The following is a 20670-nucleotide window of genomic DNA, read 5'->3' as shown; positions in this document are numbered from 1 at the left end:
CAGTAGGAATGACAACAGTCTGGTAGTTGAAGTTTGTTTGAGTCTCAATGTCTTTGTGACAGTTTTGGAAACATCCAAAGCCAGCACTGGCAGATTTTACCAGTGTTGAATATCATCATCTATGTTTACTTTTTGGGAAGAATAGCTACCCAAGTAGGGGAAATGCTCATCATTCTCCAAGGAATAGCCTCTCATTGTAATATGTGAAGGAGCAGCTGGTTGGTTTGAGGTAGGGTGGTAAAATATCTCAATTTCTGTGGTGGACAGTCAGTATAAGCATTTCCTCTTCTTCACAGAGGCAGTGACAGAGTCTCTTCACAGCAGACAGGGTGAGATGGCTCAAGGTATTCTTTTGTGTTCAGAAGAAAAGGCATGATGCTTAAGCTTTCAGTCTTTGGGGTATCTCTCCCCTAACCCAGGGGCATATTTTGATGCAGGATGGATTGATTTAAATCAAGACAATTTAAATCACTGATTTAAATTAGCAAGTAAATAGCTTGATTGGATAAAAATCAATTATTTAACTTTGTCAGTGTGTGTGTGCGTGTGCATCTTTAAAAAGGGGGTATTTTCACTGGTTGATATAACAATTAAAACTTGTTGATTTACAACTAAATAGAGTTTTTACAACAGAGTTGGTACGTGTATGTGTCCTAGTACACAAACTAGATGTATAATATATTTTAAAAATATGCAACTTAACATATTATTAGAAATCCTACATTTTTGTATGCTTTAAAATGGTGAAATATATATTCACTAGATTATTAACTTTTTGCTCATATTTGTATCAAGCTGCACTAAGAAGGCAACTTGAATATAATTAAACATGCCAAACCAGCGCTTCAAATGTATTAAGCAAAACTTTAATGTTTTGGATACAGAAACTTTTTTATCAAAACATGGTGCATGTTTACAGCTACCTCATTTATTAAACACTTGTATTAACTGCTATATATTAGAAGTATGAACTGTGGTTAGTGTATTAAAGCAATATTTTCAGGTGACAGGAAAATTTTCTAAAATATCTAGGAGAAAGTCATTTGAATTTAAGTTCCCACTCGCCTGATTCTCTTTAAAATGAGAAAATTTGAAAAATTTTACCTTCGTCTTACAAGTTTTTAGAACTTGTAAATCTCCCCCTTTCCTTCTTTTATTCATAGACGATAAGAGAAAAACAATCTTTCTAACTCCCAGTCAATATCTCAGCTTTGAATAAATCAGCCCAAATGAAGAAAATATTCTTTCTACACCTGCAGAAGAGGCTACTATTGCAGTAAAAAACACTTCAACAAACTCTGGTTCCAGGTGTTTGCTAGTGACTTCCACTAGTTCAATGGTGTGACTTACTTTAAAACATCCTCAGCAAACATGTACTGCTTGAATGGTTCACCTCTAGCCCTGAAATGTATTGTGGCTGGCAAGATTAATGAGTGATTAGTAGGTACCCATGTCATAACAGTTTTCCTCTTCGGCAGTTAGGCATCTACTCTTGTACTTTGTGTTAAGAATGGTAAAAAATGAAGTGGAGTAATTGCTTGATCCATTTGCTTATTTACTGCCTGCAATTCAATTTTGCTGTGGGGTATTTTTTGCTTTAATGTTTCTTAAAATTCTTTCCAAATTTCAGTAGCACCCGCAAGTTTGTCCAAGACCATGAAAATAGGTTTTAGTGTATTCAGCATATCCTCTACATTTCTCTTCAGTCCAGTGTTGGCTAGTCTAGCTATGATACTTCCATCACTTTATCACAATTTTCTTCACAGGTGGCTATCAGAATAGGCCAGTTTTTAATCAATAGCTCAAAGCAGTCAATCACTGAATTCCATCATACATCTTGGTGGAGAATTAGCTTGGATCCCCCAGCTCTCTTTTGTGAAACTAAAGCAAACTGGTTGTTGTGGAAGTATTTTGCAATTTCAGTAACATTTTCCTTTACAGGTTTCCCTTGCTTTATGCTGTACATGTGTTCCTGGAAAACAGTGCATAACTCGAATTTGCATACAGGGAACCTACTTTACAATGTAACAAATGGGGATAAGTTCCAAGACCTCAACTGTACTGACCCTCAGACCCATTTCTATTACTTTTACAAGACAATTTTGCTACTCACAGGGCACTATCATAATGGAGATGGCAACTACAGAAACACGTGTCACAGACAACAAGCGGAGAGCACAGATCCACACAAGAGACTATATTTTGGTGTGCGTTACTCCCAGAATGCACCGCACAAAGCAGCTGACTGCGGGCTTCCACCACACTGATCTCTTAATAGTGAATTTACCTTGTGTATAATGAATTTTTGGTATAAATATGGTCATCGCATACGAGCGAATTTGCACATACTGAACCCACGTAAAGCAAGAGAAACTGTATTTCTAGAGTATTTAAGTCTTTGGCTAAAAGATGAATGAACACGGTACCCATATGTTATAAATTTCAGGTTTGCTTCATTATCTGCTAATTTTATTTTCATTTTCGCTGCATTTGCAGGTTTAGGTCCAACACCTGTGATGACTTTTCTGATCCTTTGCATCTAGTAGTATAGACCCTGCATCCCTTGCATCATCAAGCCCCCAATACATAAATTACTGTATCGTATTGTAAAGCTTGACCTCAAAAGTTAGATGTTGTTCCCTTCATTCTTATAGAAGAAAATCAGCCTTTAACTCCAGAGCTTTTAGTAGAGGCTCATTGACGCAACATATAATTTATTTAAATTGTTTTAATAGATTATACTAAATTTATACCTTAGTCTATGCTATATTACATTCCGATGTCACTTAAAAGAAATACAATTATAATGTAAATAAACTATACAAATACAATTTATATTAAAACATCTGATTTTTTTTTTTTTTTTAAATCCTCAATTCTTACCCACTCTGTTTTGATGCACTGCTTAGGTTGCTGAAAACTGCTCCAATGCAGAGTCTAGGCAACACAGAAACACTGATCTTGTCTTTATTTTAGTGACACTGCTTAAATAAAAGCTGATAGTCTTGTCTCCAGGGATTTCTATGTTAAATTTAACAAGTGTTTTTGCTTGGGTCTTGCTATGTAAGGTCTATCCAGGACCAATGCAGATGGACAGGGCTGTATTGCCTGCTAGGGCTGTGTGAAATGGCACCGTTCCATTTCACCTTGAGTTTCGAGGGAACAGCATTTCATTTCAAATTTAATTTCAAGTTGAAATAGCTGTTCTGTTCTGTTCCGTCGAAAGAGAAAGGCTGTTTTGATGCTGTTTTGAGTTTCACTGGGGATGGGAAGTCAGCCCAGCTGGGCTGACTTCCCATCCCCAGCACTACATTGCACCAGGGCGGGAGGCAGCCCAGGTAGGCTGCTTCTCGGTGCCCTGCGCTAGATCTTGCTGGGGCTGGGAGGCAGCCTAGCTTGGCTGCTTCCCAGGGCCCCGCATTTGATTGCACCAGCTGGGCTGCCTCCTGGCCCCAGCATGATCTAGTGCAGGGCCCCGGGAAGCAGCTCAGCTGGGCTGACTTCCCATCCCCAGCCTATGGTCAAAAATTTTCGACTTTCAAAACATTTCGATCAGCCTCGTTTTGTTTTGATTTTGCTGTTTTGACCTCGAAATTAGCCGAAACAGTGTTGGAATGAAACAGCCAGGGAAATTTCACACAGCCCTACTGCATGCCCCTGCTAGCAAATGTTAAAAGAGAGGCAAGACCATGTATTGTACAGCCATATGGAGACCAGTGATGACGAGCCATAGACGGCCAGTACTGTCATTAGCTTTGTCTCTTGTGCAGTACTAAACACATTGTTAGCACTTATCATTAAGTATTTATTAATTAAAAACTGACTTTTTGTCTGCTCTTGTGTATGTGAACCAGCAGCACTGAAATTTGTGTTATTTTTTCTTACTTATTTAACCAGCAGTGAGAGGTTTGTTTTAAACCTCTACCTTTCAGATAGCTTTGCCAATTGCTGTAGCAGTAGTGCAGATTAATTGTCTGGTCCAAAGTACATAATGTAATTTAAAAAAAGGGGGGGGAAGTGTGAATTAGGAATCTTTGAAAATGCACCTGAGATTTACTTTAAAAAAATCCTAATGGTTTTGTAGCTCATTGTATGTTTAAAGAGGTGTCACCTAGAAACTCTAAATCTATGCTGAAAGCTTTTCTGACTATAAGAACCTTTTAGTATGTTTGAAAAGCTAGTGAAAGAATGAACAATGTAAAGATGTATTTTTCTTTATGTAGATAGAAGTGTTAGGTTGTATGTGAACTGGCCACCTTGTAGTAGACATGTGTATATGCAGGTATGTGTGGTTGGGAGGGAGATGGGGAACTATAGTAAAGTGAGAGTGTGTGTAGAGATACGGATTATTGTATGCCTGTAGTTTCATTGTTATTTAGAAGAGAGGAGCACTAATTTGGTGGACCTCATTAGATCTGCATGAGCCAGATTCTCTTCTTGCAGGAGTAGTGCTTCCAGCTCTCTCAGTTCTGCCATCAGTCTTACAATTTTGGGAGGTTTTCAAAAGGCAAACTTCATGGAGCTTTCAGATTACATAAGAAACTTAGATTTAATTTTCTTTAAAAATGTAAGCATCTAGTACTTCTTGTTGAGGAAAAAAGTTTGAAAATGTGACAGGCTCAAAAAAGTAGGAAGGCAAATGAAAAGAACCTCACATTTTATTATTTTCAAATGTGATCATTTTAGTTTTGGCTCAGTGCTCATGCTTGGGGGTGGGAAGTAATATTTGTAACCAAAACCATTTACATTTTTTTGTATTCCTTAGAATAAAAGAGAAAGTCATAAATAAAAAGAGAGATTCAAAAGAGTTAAGGTTAAAAACTGCTCTCATTGCAGTGTGGTTCATGGTCAGGACCTAGATTACATTAACTGTACAAAGAAAGCATATACCTTTTAGATGAACCACATGTGAGGGGTTCTGACCATAAGCAGTAAAAGCTCTATCTTCTTCTATCACTCATTCTTTCAACACCTGATTTGCAGTGCAAACCCAAATTTACTATTATTAACAATAAAATCAGAAAAAATATGCAAAGATCAAAATAAATTACTAGGTAGTCATAAAATCCCATTTCTTATTCAAGGAATCTATTTCTAATAATCTTCTAGTAATTCGTTCTTTTGACTGCACGTGCATTTTTTTGCAAAATATTTTGGGAGGTGATATTAAATTGGGGAGGGTGTCATAATGCAAAAGTGACTGATGAAGGAGTGTAACACTGAGGGAATGGTTGTGTCCCTTTATTTTCTACACTCTGTTTTGAGGTTTTTGAAGTAAAATTCCATATAGAATAGGAAAAGAATACATTTTGTGTGTGCTAGGTATGCTATGAACTTTAACTATTTTGTAATGAAGCTTCTTTTCTCTAACAATTGAAAAAGATAAAGAGGGTATGAATCCAGAGTTCTGTCATTTTTTTCTTTCACCTGATGATAAAACTTTCCTTGTTGCTGAAGATATCCAAGGTCAAAGGTAGTTTGAAGTGCTCAAACCAGAGGGTGGATCTGATTTTTGTGTCCTTTTTCCAGGTCAGCAGGGTTTAGGAATACTGAGGGGGCAGCATAGAATCATAGAAATAGGGTTGGAAGGGACCTTGTAGATCTTCAAGTCGGACCCCCTGCCTGGGCAGGAAGAAAACTGGGCTCAAATGACCCCAGCCACGTAGGCATCAAGCCGCTTCTTAAAGACCCCCAGGGTAGGAGCCAGCACCACTTCCCTTGGAAGTTGGTTCCAGAACCTAGCTGCCCTAACTGTGAAGTAGTTCTTACAGATGTCCAATCTAAACCTACTCTCCAACTTGTGGCCGTTATTCCTTGTTATCCTGGGGGGTGCTAGGGGAAACAAGGTCTCCTCCAAGCCCTTCTGGTCCCCCCTAGTGAGTTTATAGACGGCCACAAGGTCCCCCCTCAGCCTTCTCTTATGAAGGCTGAACAGGTTCAGGTCCCGTAGCCTCTCATTGTAGGGTCTGCCCTGCTGTCCCCGTATCATGCGGGTGGCCCTCCTCTGGACCCTCTCAATGTTGTCCACATCCCTCTTGAAGTGGGGTGCCCAGAACTGGACACAGTACTCCAGCTGTGGCCTGACCAGTGTCACGTAGAGGGGGAGGATCACCTCCTTGGACCTACTTGAGATGCACCTGTGGATGCATGATAAGGTCTGGTTAGCCCTGCCGACCGTGACCTCGCGTTGTCAGCCCATGTTCATCTTGGAGTCAGTGATGACTCCAAGATCCCTTTCTGTCTCCGTGCTCTCAAGAAGGGAGTTTCCCATCTTATAAGTGTGCTGCTGTTTACTACTGCCCAAGTGCAGCACCCTGTACTTGCCAGTATTGAAACACATCCTGTTTTTGTTAGCCCACCCCTGCAACCTGTCCAGGTCTTTCTGCAGTCTTTCCCGCCCTGCTAACGTGCCCACCTCATCCCAAATTTTGGTATCATCAGCAAATTTGAACAGGTTGCTTTTCACCCCGTCGTCCAAATCACTGATAAAGAAATTGAACAGTGCAGGCCCAAGGACCGAGCCCTGGTGGGACTCTGCTGCCCACTTCCCCCCAGGTTGAATATGACCCGGACACCACCACCCTCTGAGTGTGACCCTTCAGCCAATTTGCAGTCCATCTGACTGTGTAGGCATCGATGCCACAGTCACCTAGTTTTTTTTAATGAGGATGGGGTGGTCAACAGTGTCAAAGGCCTTGCTGAAGTCCAGAAAGACTACATCCACGGTGACACCAACCATCCATTGGTGACATCCAATGCTTTTGTGACCTGATCGTAAAAGGCAATCAGGTTGGTCTGACATGACCTGCCTCTAATGAAACCGTACTGGTTGCCCTTGAGCATCATCCCTGATGCCAGCCCATCACAGATGTGCTCCTTGATGATCTTCTCAAAGAATTTCCCAAGGATTGAGGTAAGACTGACAGTCCTATAGTTTCCTGGGTCCTCCCTCCTCCCTGCTCCATGCCAGCAGGGCAAGATGTGCCGCATTTGGATCTCTAATGAGTCTGTGGCAGATTTCACTACTAAGTAGGACAGGAAGTTGTGGATGGAGTTGCATCCACCAGGGAGAAGTAGAAGGGAGATCCGAGGAGGGATCGATCGCTCTGGCAGGAAGCCTTGAGATGAGAAATAGTTGTTCGATCCTATGGAACTTCTTGAAATTTCAGAAATGTTCCTGTTCTATGTTGGGATGGAACCAAGCTCTTTCAGGGTTTGGGGAGAGGATCACCACATTGATTCTTAGCTGTTAGAAATCTTTACTGGTGATAGCTTCATAATAACCAGTAAGTTTCCACAAAGCATTTAAGTTTTGTCAAATAAGTTATTTTATGGTGGAAAACTTTTCCTCAGCTCCTTACAGTGATCATAATGGCAGGGGGTGCTAATTTCAAAGTGATTATTGATGCAGAGCCTCTAGTAGGGGCAAACTGGATGTGAAAAAAGTAAAATCAACCTGATTATTTACATGGGAATTTTGTGCAAGTATTTTTTATTAAGGTTTGGAAAAATTCAGCTAACTGACATATTTGTTCCTCTGTACTTCCTGATAGCACATTGACGGTATGTACAAGCATTCTAATATTATAAAAGCCTAAGTCTGTCTGTCTGTTTGTCCATCTGTAATGCTTTATTCGCGCTCTGATTGGCTGACAAACAGCCAATCAGAGTGCAAACAAGCATTTGAACAGGAGCTGGCAGTGGTGGAGCACCACCATGATGGCAAGGACACAGGGGATGGAGGGAGGGGATGAGGGCCACACAGCACAGCTGGCTTCACCCCCCCCCCGCCCTGCTCCCTGGAGGTGGGGGTGACAGAGCATACAGAACAGGACCAATTCCTGCTGGCCTCGCTCTTCACCCCCCATGCCTGCTTCTTGTAGGTGGCGATGATGGAGTGGAGGGCAGGGGGTGAGGCCAGTGGAGCTGGCCTCGCCCCCTGCCTTACTCCATGCAGGTGATGGTGGCAGCAGCGCAGGGGGGAGTGGGGTTGGGATGGCTTTGGCCTCGGCCTGCCCCTCCCTCCTTCCATCGTAGCTGCCTGTAGGACCCAGCGCAGCAGCGGTGGGAAGAATAGCGTGCATGCTGTGGTGGCAGTGGTGGAGGGAGGGGAGAAATGGGCCTGGGCTGACCTAGCAACAGTGGGGGGGATGGGAGGAGCAGGCTCTGAGCTGATGTAGGGTGGAGGGGGAGTGGGACCGGGTCTGAGGTGGGGAGGAGGACCGAGCCTGAGTTGGGGAAGAAGCCGGCCTGCTGCAGCAGTTGAGGGGAAGCAGCGGGCCTGGCCTGACACGGCAGCAGCTGGGGGAGGGGAAGAGCGGGTCTCCTTCCCCCCTCAGGCCCGGCTCCACTCCTCCTGCATCTCTCCCTCTCCCCTGCGCTGGCCCTGACCTCACTCCTCCTGTGCCCCCCACTGCCTCTGTGTTGGCCCGGGCCCACTGCTCCCCCCACCACAGCGGCCTGGCTTCTCTCCAGCCTTGGGCCCAGTCCTCCCCCACATTGGGCCCAGGCCCACTCCTTCCCTTCCCCCACCGCCACCACTGTGGAGGGGAATGGTTCTGATGTGGGGAGGTAAGCGAGCCCGACATGGGGGGAGTAGTGGGCCCGGCCCGACGTGGCAGTAGCGGGGGGAGGAGAGGAGCAGGCCTCCTCCTCCATGTCGGGCCTGGTCCCACTCCTCCCCCCCCCCATGTCAGTCTCTCCCCCAGTAATCCTGTCCCCCCTCCACTGCTGCTGATTTCGGCCTGGGCCCGCTGTTCTCCCCCTCCCACCCCCCCTGTGATGGCCCAGGTTCTCAGCACCCGTGGACCTACTCCTCCCTAGCATTGGGCCTACTCCTCCTCACCCCCAGCACTGTGACAGGGATGGGGGGAACAGGCCCAGACCCCAAGCAGCAGGAGGGAAAGAGGGAGTGGACCCAGATGTGGGGGAGGGCACAGGGTTCCATCCCTGCCTGCTCCCTGCCACCCCCCCCTCCATTATTCTTGATGGGGAATTGGCTAGTTACATTTAGATTGCCCTAACCAAGGTAAATGGCTGTGTGTGCAAGCATTCACAGGGCTTAAATCACTGTAAAAATTTGTGCACCCAATCTAAAATGCAACTTGCCTCCAGAGATCCACCAGCCCCTCCTATGGACCTGCCACCCCCTTCCCTGATCCTGTCAGCTCCTTTCCCCCAACTTACCTCTGGCTCCCTGCACAAACATCAGCACACAGCAGAACCCTAACTTAGGTTAGGCGGCACAAAATAAGCCACCTAACATGAGTCAGGTCATTTGAATGCTTGTTTGTACCCTGCCAAGTCAAAACATAAACATTCTCATCATCATCTCACTCAAGTGAAAGAAAGAAGCATTGATGATCTTTGAAAAATCCTTGTTTTCATGAGATTGCCAGCGCTAGTTTGAAGACCCAAGTAATTTGGATAGATTCCTTTATTTGCAGTTTTGCCAAACTGTTCTAAACACATGATTTTTTTGTGATTCACTCATCACTAATTTTCACCTGAGGTTTCAAAGAGACGTCCTGTTTCACCGTGGTATTTTTCTTTTTCACTATTGAAACGGGTATAGTAGGAATCAGGTGAACGTTAAGACTTACCCAAGTTATTTTGATTCCAGTCAAGAATACAGGCAGTCCTTGACTTACAACGTTTCGAGTTACAATGTTTCGCACTTACAACATTTATAAATTGACACCCTGTTTCAACTTTATGAAGTCAGTTTTGACTTTACAACACTTGATCCAATGCAATGCCATGCCAGCAAATAAGTTTGCTGCATCACTCATCTCCCTGGAGAACATCTGTTCAAACTTCCTTGGACACTTTCTTTAAGAAAGCAGACAAGAGTCCAGAAAAACCTGCAGCCAAGACTCCTGAGAAGACTCCAGCCAAGAACCCTTCAAAATGTCCAGCCACGAGCCTTTCAAAAAGTCCAGCAAAGTCACCTCAAAGAAGTCCTTCCAAATCAATATGATTGCTATTTACAATATAAATACATTAATGTATCTATATTACTCATCTATAATTGATCGAGTACAAAATTCTGGGGTACTTTTGGTGAAAATAGGGTATCAGGCCTTGATTCAGGAACCAATCCCCCATTTATAACATTGTTTCTTATGAGAAAATTGGTTCTAAGTTACGTTTTGTCTTAAGACGCGGCTTTCTGGAACCAATTGTGTCGTAAGTCCGAGGACTGCCTGTAATAGGAATGGCCCTGCATTAACACCTAAGAAAGGGCTGTCCATTGCTTTGTACTACTGGCCTGTTATGTGCTACTTTTTCAGGCTAGTCACTGTTACTTCTTACTGTAAATAGTTATATACAAGTTTCTTTATGAAATAAAGAGTTGTTTAGCATTACAGGCTATCAGGTATTGCATGTTTTGGTGGTTTAAAAAACAGCTGTCACTCAAATTGCTACTTTTTCACATTTAAGGGATGGGATGGGAACAGCTGCTTCAACAAGATTGGATTTTTCCTTTACATATGCATCCACTGCTGCCTGTTGGCTTCACTGGCAGTTGCAAACATACCTCTGAAGGCAGTGGAGCTCACCTAATATTCTCCTAAATCAGGTTAGGTCCTGATTTAGAATTCTCCTCCTTCCATGTCATGATGTTCAATACCAATAAATGTAAGGTACTCCACCTTGCAGGGGGGGGGAGAACACACAGCATACTTATAGGCTCAGCACTGCTACGCTTGCTAGCACCACTGCTAAAAGAGACTTTGGGGTCATGATTAACCACAAGATGAACATGAGTCACCAATCTGTCGTCGCAGCTGGTAAAGCAAGCAAAACTCTGGCTTGCATCCGTAGATGCTTCTCAGGTAAATCTCAGGATGTTATCCTCCCACTGTACTCGGCCTTGATGAGGCTGCAGCTGGAGTACTGCATCCAGTTCTGGGCTCCACAATTCAAGAAGGATGTTGAGAAGCTTGAGAGAGTCCAGAGAGCCACATGCATGATCAGAGGGCAAGAGAATAGCCTTATGATGAGAGGCTGAGAGCCATGGGACTCTTCAGCTTGGAAATGTGCTGGCTCAGGGGGGACCTGGTGGCTGCCTATAAGTATGTAAGGGGTGTGCATCAGGATCTGGGGGAACATCTGTTCACCAGAGCACCCCAAGGGATAAGGACCAATGGTCCTTAAATAAACTCCTCCATGACTGTTTTAGGCTAGACATAAGGAAAGCTTTTTTACTGTCTGAGCCCCCAACGCCTGGAGTAGACTTCCTCCCAAAGTGGTGCAGGCACCTACTCTGGACTCTTTCAGGAAACATTTGGATGTTTATCTTGCTGGGATCCTTTGACCCTAGTTGACTTCGTGCCCCTGGGGCAGGGGGCTGGACTTGATGATCTTCAAGGTCCCTTCTGGCCCTAGTGTCTATGAATCTTTGCCCTAATGGCATATTATGAATCTCCTTTCTTGTCTCCCACCTTAGAAGGCAACTTTGAGCTGTTGTCATGCTAATCTCTAGTTGTATTCTCAGAACCCAGCTTTCCTGAATGGCAGTGTAGTATGCCATTGACCCCCTCATCTAGGGGAAGCGGGAGTTGGAGAGGATTGGCCTCATTTAGCATAAGGTGCTGGCTGTATGTGGGAACAAACAGATGTACAGCTTAGCAAGTTGTCTCTTTCCACATCTAAAGCACCACCCATAACCAGAGATTTTGCTGCAGTACCTTATATGGGAGAACTTTCCCTGCAGATAAGATATTAGCAAACTCAGCACGTTATGCATGGATGGTGTTTGAAACATCAGCCTCCACTGAGGGGAGGCCTCCCTGACCTTTCTATCCCACGCATGTGAAGAGAGATCTAAGCTCCTTTTTGCACACTCAAACTCCACTCTGCTTTTCCTTGGTTGAGACATGGCCTCTGGCAATGGAGGGAGGCTTTAAGTATGTCACACATTCTGATTGAGGGCCAGAGCTCCTCAGGGCTTCCCTAACTTTGATAAGGAAACATACCACGCATTTTTAGCTTCTGATGCTTCTACCCACACTCTCTCAAGTGCCTGAAAGGGGAAAAGAGGTTTTCTCTTTTACAGTCGTGAAATCAAAGTCACAGCTGTCTTCCTCATGCTTCCTCTTTTTTGAAAGACTCCCTTTTACAAGGCATGCAGAAATTTCTTTTTCTTAATACTAGTTTAGCATGTTGCCCTAAATGCACATTGAGAATGGTTTAAGTTCCTCAACTACACATGTGAATGTAATCCACATAGGCAGCAAAAATATGCATGTTTATGCTCAAATGCACATGGGACATTAAAACCCTTTCTCATACAACTCTTTTCTCAAAGGTACATGATTACAAACTCTCATGTATGTCACACATCCATCCATCTATTTATTCATTCATTCATGAAGTGTAAGAAACAGTAAAGACAAAGGTGGACTGTGAGGAACTACAGCAGGATCTGATACAATTGAGTGAATGGGCAACTATATGGCAGGTGCAATTCACTGTACGTAAGTGTAAAGTGATGCACTTAGGTAAACATAGCCTAAACTTTACTTGCATTATGATGGGCTCTACATTGGCTGTTACCACACAGGAAAGAGATCTGGGAGTCACTATGGACAGTTGGCTATAAGAATATAAGCTCAGTGCTCAGCAGCTGTCAAAAAGGCAAACAAAAAGTTAGGAACGATTAAGAAGGAAATTGTAAGTAAAACAGAAAGTATCATCATGCCCCTTTATAAATTCATGGTGTATCCACACCTTGGATACTGTGTCCAGTTCTGGTACCCACACCTCAGAAAGGATATAGAAGAATTAGAGAGGGTCCAGAGAAGGGCAACAAGCATGATTAGCAACATGGAGGGATTTTCATATGAGGAGAGCCTAAAGACGGTAGGCCTATTCAGTTGAGAGAAGACATGGTTGAGGGACATGATAAGGGTTTATAAAATGTTAAATGGGGAAGAGAAAGTAAATAGGGATTTATTATTTATTATCTCTCACAATACAAAAACTAAAGTCACAAAATGAAACTAGTAGATAATAAGTTTAAAACTAACAAAAGGAAGTTTTTTTCACACAACATGTAATTAAAGTGTGGAACTCATTTCCACCAGATGGTGTGGAAGCTGACAGTTTAGCTGGAGTCCAAAAGGGATTGGGCAAAATCTTGGAGAAAAGGAACATCAGTAGCCATTGAGCATGGGAGGTAGGGATACAGCCTCTGAATTGGAACTTCCCAGACTTTAAGGTTAAGTACAGGCAGTCAAAAAGACCAAGGCGGAATTGATTCAGTCTTTGCAGGTCAGTCTAAGCTGCAAAGATTGAACCAATAAGCAAATTAACAGACATTTACTCTTGATTCAGGAAATGTAGTCACATACCTGCAGGGTGTGCTAGAGCATGGCTCTCTGGCATGTAGCCAGCATGGGCTGTGTGTTTGCTTCCTCTTCCTGTTGCCCCTGATGTCTCTGGGATTTGACATCCACAATCACAGCAGCAGGACTCTGTAGGGTTGCTCTTCACTTCCTTTTCCAGCTTCCAGGTGACTCTGGGATTTGTATTCCACAGTTGTAGCCAGCACTAAGTAAACTAGCAGGGTAGGGCAGTTCTATACTTGGGGGAAGGTGAATTTAACGCCCCTCCTTGACCCCAGAGCTCAGCTCAGATTTGCCAGAGGGGGTGGGGAACAGTATGCTGGCTAGTGAAGCCAGTCAGCCAACCTTCACTGCTCCAGCTAGGGAGCAGAGGGGTAGAGCCAGCCCTGATCTCTGGAGCAGACAGCGCAGCCCAGCCCAGGGCTGGAAAGCATTGGTGATGTGTAGGGGGTGCACATGGGTGCATGTGCACCCTCTGGAAGTGCTAGCCATGAAATTGGAAGTGCTGGTGGAAGTGCACTTCCAGTTTTGCTGCTGGTGGTTCTGGGCTCAGCAATTGGTGGCTGGGGGACTTCCCCCCCTGTTGGTGATCTGGTGCCACCCCCCCCCCCCCCCCGACTCAGGAGGCACCAGTCGCCCATGCTGGAAAGCATGCTGGGAGGCTGGGGGACTATGAGTTAACATGAACCTAAATCAATTAAGTCTGATGCTACATTCAGCCAGGTTTATTTTAAACCAGTTTCAGCCATTTTGAAACTGGTTTATGTGTATTGAACTTCTGTTCTGTTACAGGTTTAAACTAGTTTCTGATCACTTAATCCAGTTTGTGTGTAACTTCTGTCCCTAGCCTAAATGCTGGAGGCTACAAGTGAGAAAGGAACACTGGAGAGAAAAACACCTGGTTATACCCAGCTCACTCTCCTTTTCAGCATCTACTTTCTGCCACTGTGACACACAGGAAACTAGGCAAAATGGATCAGTGGTCTGACCCAGTAAATGGTAGTTCTTATGTTCCTGTGTATGTTGTAAGATAAGTAGGAGCAATTAGATCGTTATCTGAAATTAATATTGCAGGACCCTAAATTTGTAGTGTTCCCAATAAGAATGTTTAACTGAAGTATATCTTCTAGAAAGGCATCCAGTTTTGATTTGAAGGTGCTGAGAGGGATAATCCGTGATTTCCCATGGTAGTTTGTTCCAATGGTCAATGACATTTGCTTGTTTTTTGTTTTTGTTTTTTTAAAGATGCCATATTTAACGTCTGAATTTTTCTGGCTTGATTTTTCCAGCCATTGTTTCTGCAAAACATCCCGCTCCTCCATTCTGTAGGTATCACCTGAATTCCTTGCTCACAGATATTCCTAAATCTGATTTTGTTTGAATAGGTCCATTTAATGACATAGTTCAGATCACTCACTGCCTTGTTTTCCTCATTCCTTACCATGTTGTCATACTATATTTATTTCCAGATCATTTGTGGAACATGTTGAATAATGTCAGATCTGATACCATTCTCTGAGGAACCTCACTAACCACACTCCAGTTCAGTGACGATTCCTACTTTTTGCAATGTGTTGGTTGGTTCTTAACCCATTTAAGGAGTGAGTTATTGATATTTATATAGGGCTAATTTTCTCAATTAGTATGTCATGTGGTTCTAATGAGATGCTTTGCCATAGTTTAATTATATTACATCTATGTAGTTACCTTTATTAACCAAACTTGTAAACTCATCAAAGAATGGAATGTCATTTGACAAGACCTCATTTCCATAAAAACTCATTGACTAGCATTACACATATTCTTGTCCTTTCATTCTTTATCCATGGAATTTCATTCCAGCTTTCCTTTTATTTTCCTAGTGGCTAATAGCATGCTAATTCATCTTTAATTACTTGGATAAACTTTCTTTGCTTTTCTTAAGTATAAGCATTATTCACATAATGTTATTCTGCAATTGCCCTGGTATACAAGGTTTATTGAAAATTAATGTTAACTGTGCAGAGTTCTCCTTACCTAACTCTTTTAGGGCTCTTGTATGCTGGTTATTTTGATTTATTTAAAAAATAGCAAGTTTGCCATATGGTCTAGAGGTGTCAAATCAGCATGTCTAGGTTAGCTCTGTTACAAAACCATACGTGATTCAACACTTGCATGTAATGTATGCATTGTTTGAAATGTTGTAACATAGTTTAGAACTTTGGGTAAGGTAGGGCCAATGACAAGGTTACAGCACAGACTTTCCAAACCCGCGCTTGGTCATATGGAAATGAATATTTCCATGACCTTGTCTCCTCCTCTTTTTCACTCAAAAAATCCACTCAAGGGGATTTTCCTCCTCTTTTTCACTCAATTTTTTTCCTTCCTGATGTTTTTGTAGGCTCATCAGTGACCCAGTTGATTGCCCGGGACCTAGACAATGACCCCTTGGTGTACGGTGTTGTTGGGGAAGAAGCCAGCAGGTTCTTTGCAGTGGAGAGTGTGACTGGAGTTGTATGGCTCAGGCAGCCCTTGGACAGAGAGGTATTGCCATTTTTCTCTTATTCTCTGTGGAGGGGTTTGTAACCAGACAGCAGAGGAAAACAGAGGGAATCATGAGTTAACATCAAATTGTTCCTCCGCTGCTTTCTGCTCATCTCTTAGGCCATGAATAATTATACTGCTTTAAAGTGTACACATGAAGGGATTACTTACTGCTTGTGAGTTTTCTGTCCATTGATCTGTGGTAAACTTTTTAATCTGTTCACTCTTGTACCCCAGTAGTTTAGCCCTGAATAAAATTTATATTTGATTTTGGTGGTTCACCTTCCACTTACTGCAGGATAGATTAGACAGACAGAATGGTTACAGTGAAATCAGCTGCATCACTATAAATCCTGTCTGCCTTACCAATCAGTGTAATTTTTTGCATCTGTTCTTGCCCTAAGGATCATACTGTTGGAAAGGATCTCAAGGGGTACCTAATTAAACCTGGTGCACAGATGCAGGATTATCTGTCCCATATCTTATCAGGTAGATGTCTCCAGCTGCTTCTTGAAAACTTACAGTGAAGAACCTTCTGCAACTTTATACTCTGATCCCAGTTTTCTTTTTACTGATGTCAGAGTGGCAGTGCTGAGAATTGGACCCTTGTCTTTACTGCAGGGCTCTGATCACAAGGGGATTTTCCCCAGGCCACTATACTGTGCTGCCAGTATTCATAGGCACCAAGAAAGCATGTGAGGATAGCATCTGTCAAAGTATGTTATTGCCTATGAAAGTTCATGCCTCTAAATAAGTTAACCTCTAAGGTGCCACCCTTCCCTATCTTCTGCTTGACTTCAGACTAACACAGGGGTGCTCAATCCCCAGCCAATGGGCCAGATCTGGCTTGTGGAGCTGTGTGATCTGGCCCATGGAGCTCCCCAAGCATCTGGCAATTTGACAGTGGGGGACTGATGTCAGTTAATGCTACTGTCATTCCCCTACCACCACATTTCCAAGCCCCACAAGCCAGATAACATGGCTCCATTCACAGGATCAGGCCAGTGGGTGTGGAGCTGGGGCGATGAGCCTGATCCAGCATGTGTGGGGCTGGGATTGTGGCTGGGGTGGTGGGCCTGATCTGGCATACAACCAGCCAGGGCTGGGGCCTGATTAGCACATTTGCTTTGGTACCTGGGTTATTTCATTGGTTATCTCTGCATGGCTTTGTATTGTGTCATGTATTTTTTCCACATGAGTAGATAGGAATGTTTGAAGTAAGAAAAGACAGAGAGGATGTAGGGCAAAGGCTGGGAAGTTCAGGAAGATACAGGGTAAAAGTGAGAAAAGTGAGAGGACAAGGGAGTCAGTGTGGGGAGAATGAGAGGGAAAGGGCGGGGATGTAGAAGAATGTGTGACAGGGGAGAAGAGGTAAAGTTTGTGAACTCTAGGGCTATGCCTGTACTCACCCCCATTGTGACTGGGGTTGAGGAAGGCTTATATGTATGAGTTAGATTGGAGTTGTGGGAGAGAAGCCTGCATATGTGAGTTTATGTTTTGCCTTGCTTGGGAAGGCAAGTTGGTAAAGTGCCAAAAAAAATATGGAAGGAGGGGAAAGCAGAATTGTTCATATGTACATTTTTTTTGTGGGTGAGGAAGAAGTGTTTGTTTCTGGTAGGGACAGCAAGTGCGTATATGTGTGTGTGTGTGTGTGTGTGTGAGAGAGAGAGAGAGAGAGAGAGAGAGAGAGAGAGAAGGAGCAAACTTGAAGATGGAAAGAATTGAAATAGACAAGTAACCGGTAGTGTAAGACATGAAAGAATGATAGAGGGAGGAGGTAGAGAAAGATCCATAAGAAATGTGGAAAGGAAGCAAAGGAAAGTGATTAATTATTGTATAGTGTAAAAAATTATATTAGAGGGGAAAAAGATGGGAAAGGACTGGAAAAAATGAGAGAAATTGCAGAGGAATGGAAAGGATAGAATAAATGGAAAAGAGCAAATGGAAGGGAGGCAAAGTAATTCTTGAAAAGATTTTATTTAATGGATACTTTAAAAGCAAAATGATTCCATAAAAGAAACAAGTCTAAAAAGTAATGTGATAAAATAAGCTGTAAGGACAGAAATTAGCGTGGGGCAGTTCTGGCTGGCTGTTCTGCCTCTGCCCTCACTTGTCTTGTTTGTATTCAATAGAATTTTCCCTTCAGTCCCCCCCTTCCCCAGTTTTCTCTTCCCATGATAACACTTGCCTGGGGAAGGGGAAGCAGAGGGTGAAGAAAAGATGAGACAGGTGACTCACAGCTTCTATACTTGGCCTTTGGGCTGCTCAGATTGGTTGCAGGCATTGCCCTGAGGCAAAAACTAAATTCCACTTAGGCATTGTAATTGAGCCTCACTTGAGTCTTTGAGGGGGGGGTGGGGGGTGGACATGCATTCATAAACTGCCCCTGAAAATGCCTTGAAGGTAAATGGCAATCCTAGCATCAGAAAGTTGAAGTTGCAGTTCTGAGAACTGGAGCTGGCTGGCCATCCCTAAGCCTTCTTACTGGGAATAAATCAACCAAGGCTGCAGCACATAGAATCATTTCAAGCTTGTTTTCAAGTCATTCCTGTACAATGCTTCTAGTGTGCTTATCACTCCACTCACATGACAGTAGTAGTTGAGAGGCACTGAAGTTGTTGAAGAAGGAACAGGAGAAAAGAAAGGCATTGCCAGATGGCTGATTGGGACTTTGGGTCAAGTGACACCAGATGGTGCCCGGGTAACAGATCGTTTTATTGCAACATTTTGTGGTGCTCTCCCTAGTCCCATGTGATTTCTTTGGCAAGATTTCACTTCCCTCAAATGGGACAGTGAGCAGTGGGAAGGAGATAGCCAGGAAGGAAAATTCCTCCCACCATTTTTTCATCTGGCCCTCAGTATCTTAATGCCTTTTGCATATTTCAACACAGATATAACACTCACTCTCTGCCTGCCTCCCTCCCTCCTTCCCCTGTGCCTTTCTTGTGCAGCACAATGAAGAAATGACTTGATTAACTTAGTTACATTGTTACACAGTGGGCAGGTTTGTGATGCAAGCATTTGGTTTAGGTTGTAGCCGTGTTGGTCTAAGGATATAGGCAGACAAGGTTCCTTCGGTGAATTTGATATCTTTTATTATACCAACCTAAATGGTTGGAGAATAGTTATTAAGCAAGCTTTCGGGTTCAAAAACCCTTCATCAGGCTAAGGAAGCTGCAGCAGTTGGTGTGTCTAATAAAGTTTAGGTTGGTCTAATAAAAGATATCAAATTCACCCAAGGAACCTTGTCTGCCTGATGCAAGCATTGCACTTCCTGTAGCATCAGTTATGAGCCATTGCTTCAGGACAGGGTTCTGAAACTAATAAAGCAGTGGTCTGATCTAGTAGAGCAAACAAATTCTGTGGTCTGTGTACTGCAGGTGGAAACCCACACTCACCCCCCAGGGTTGGCGGGGGGGCAGGGTGGCAAAAGATTATATGTTTGAAGGCTTACAGGTCTGGGCCCATAATACTGTTGAATAAACCTTAATGCCATGTAAGTGAGAAAGGAGAGCTGAAGATTTTAGTCTCATGGACAATAAAATATTTGAGAAAAGAAAAAGTTATGTACTCCAGACTGCGACAGGTATTTGGGGGCTTTGCTTTCTCTTGAGTCCCTGGTGTCCTCCTGTGTTAGTCATTAATGGTGTCATAAGTTCAGGGTACTTCATTTCTTAGATGACCCCATAAAATCAATTGAGTTTAAAAAAAGAATTTGAGGCATGGGTAAATTGACTTTTGTAATCCTTTTCCCCCCACAGCCTTTCAACCCCGTTTTCCAAGTATAGACCATATCTTGTGAGATGGATAGTTCCTCTAATTGTATAACACCAGAAACTGCTGCATGACAGAGTAAAATGAGAACAATGACATTCTTTAGTTGTCTTCATTGAGATGAGTTCAGTATTCTGGTGGTTTAAGTTCATCACAGTGCCTGCTTTTTGTCCTTCGCTTCTCACATCAGTTTTGTATCCCTCTGCCAGAAACAGAGGTATCCAGCCACGGGTTCATAGGCTACAGCTGGCTCATGGTCTCTTGCTTTAAAGAAAGTGTTTCTCTCCTGCACTTACTTCTTTTTGCTTCTACTGCATATGGTTTTTGTTGTCAGGAACACAGGATCTTCAGGAATAACCCTGGCTATAGATGGCACAGTGAAAGAGGTTAAACACCAGTTTCCTCTGATCTGTATGAGTCTCATGAGCTACCTGCGAACTGTTTAGTATGCTTAGAAGACAGTGGGAAAATGGGCTCCTTTAGGACCTTCCACTTACTGATGCAGAGAAGTGCTGCCTCTTGTGCATAGAAAATGTGCAGGGGCCCATGTCATTAATATTTCTGAGTCCATTCTTGTGCGCAATGTAGGCAATTGCGTTGGTGGCCCTCCTTCTTCCACCTCAAGGCCGTGGAAGTATTTTGCATGTAATAATATTCGCCTGAAATCCAAAGCCTGCTGTCCATAGATAAACACTACAGTATCTCCTAATTATATGTTTTTCTTCTTTTTCCATTTCAGACTAAGTCAGAATTCACAGTTGAATTTTCTGTCAGTGACAGCCAGGGGGTAAGTGCAACTTTTTTCATTTCATGATCTAAGACAAGAGAAGGTGAATTTGGGGAGAGAGTACTGGTGATAGGGGAGCTCACAGCTGCTGCAATCCTAGCCTCTCCCAGATTTGGGGAGTGGAGGGGAGGACGAAGAGTACTGGTTGGGAAGGTATGTAGATATTCCAGTCCCATCCTTTTTCAGCAGGTTTCTGTAGGACACAGTGTAGAAGTTGGGGCTGACAAATGATTT

General features: G+C 43.3%; 1 protein-coding gene across 2 annotated transcripts in view; it reads left to right on the top strand.

Moving 5' to 3' along the window:
• CDH23 (cadherin related 23) overlaps positions 1–20670 on the top strand; it is a 565943-nt gene that overhangs the window by 118469 nt on the left and 426804 nt on the right. For both annotated transcript variants that reach the window (XM_059729899.1, XM_059729898.1), the window contains exons 4-5: positions 15733–15875; positions 20389–20436. In XM_059729899.1, the coding sequence (XP_059585882.1) occupies positions 15733–15875; positions 20389–20436 (191 nt within the window). The remainder of the gene's footprint in view (positions 1–15732; positions 15876–20388; positions 20437–20670) is intronic.

This window comes from Alligator mississippiensis, chromosome 6 (genome assembly GCF_030867095.1).
Source record: "Alligator mississippiensis isolate rAllMis1 chromosome 6, rAllMis1, whole genome shotgun sequence".
Classification (NCBI taxonomy): Eukaryota; Metazoa; Chordata; order Crocodylia; family Alligatoridae; genus Alligator; species Alligator mississippiensis.
The sequence above is the reverse complement of the archived record's forward strand: the minus strand, read 5'-3'. Positions and strand labels throughout refer to the sequence as shown.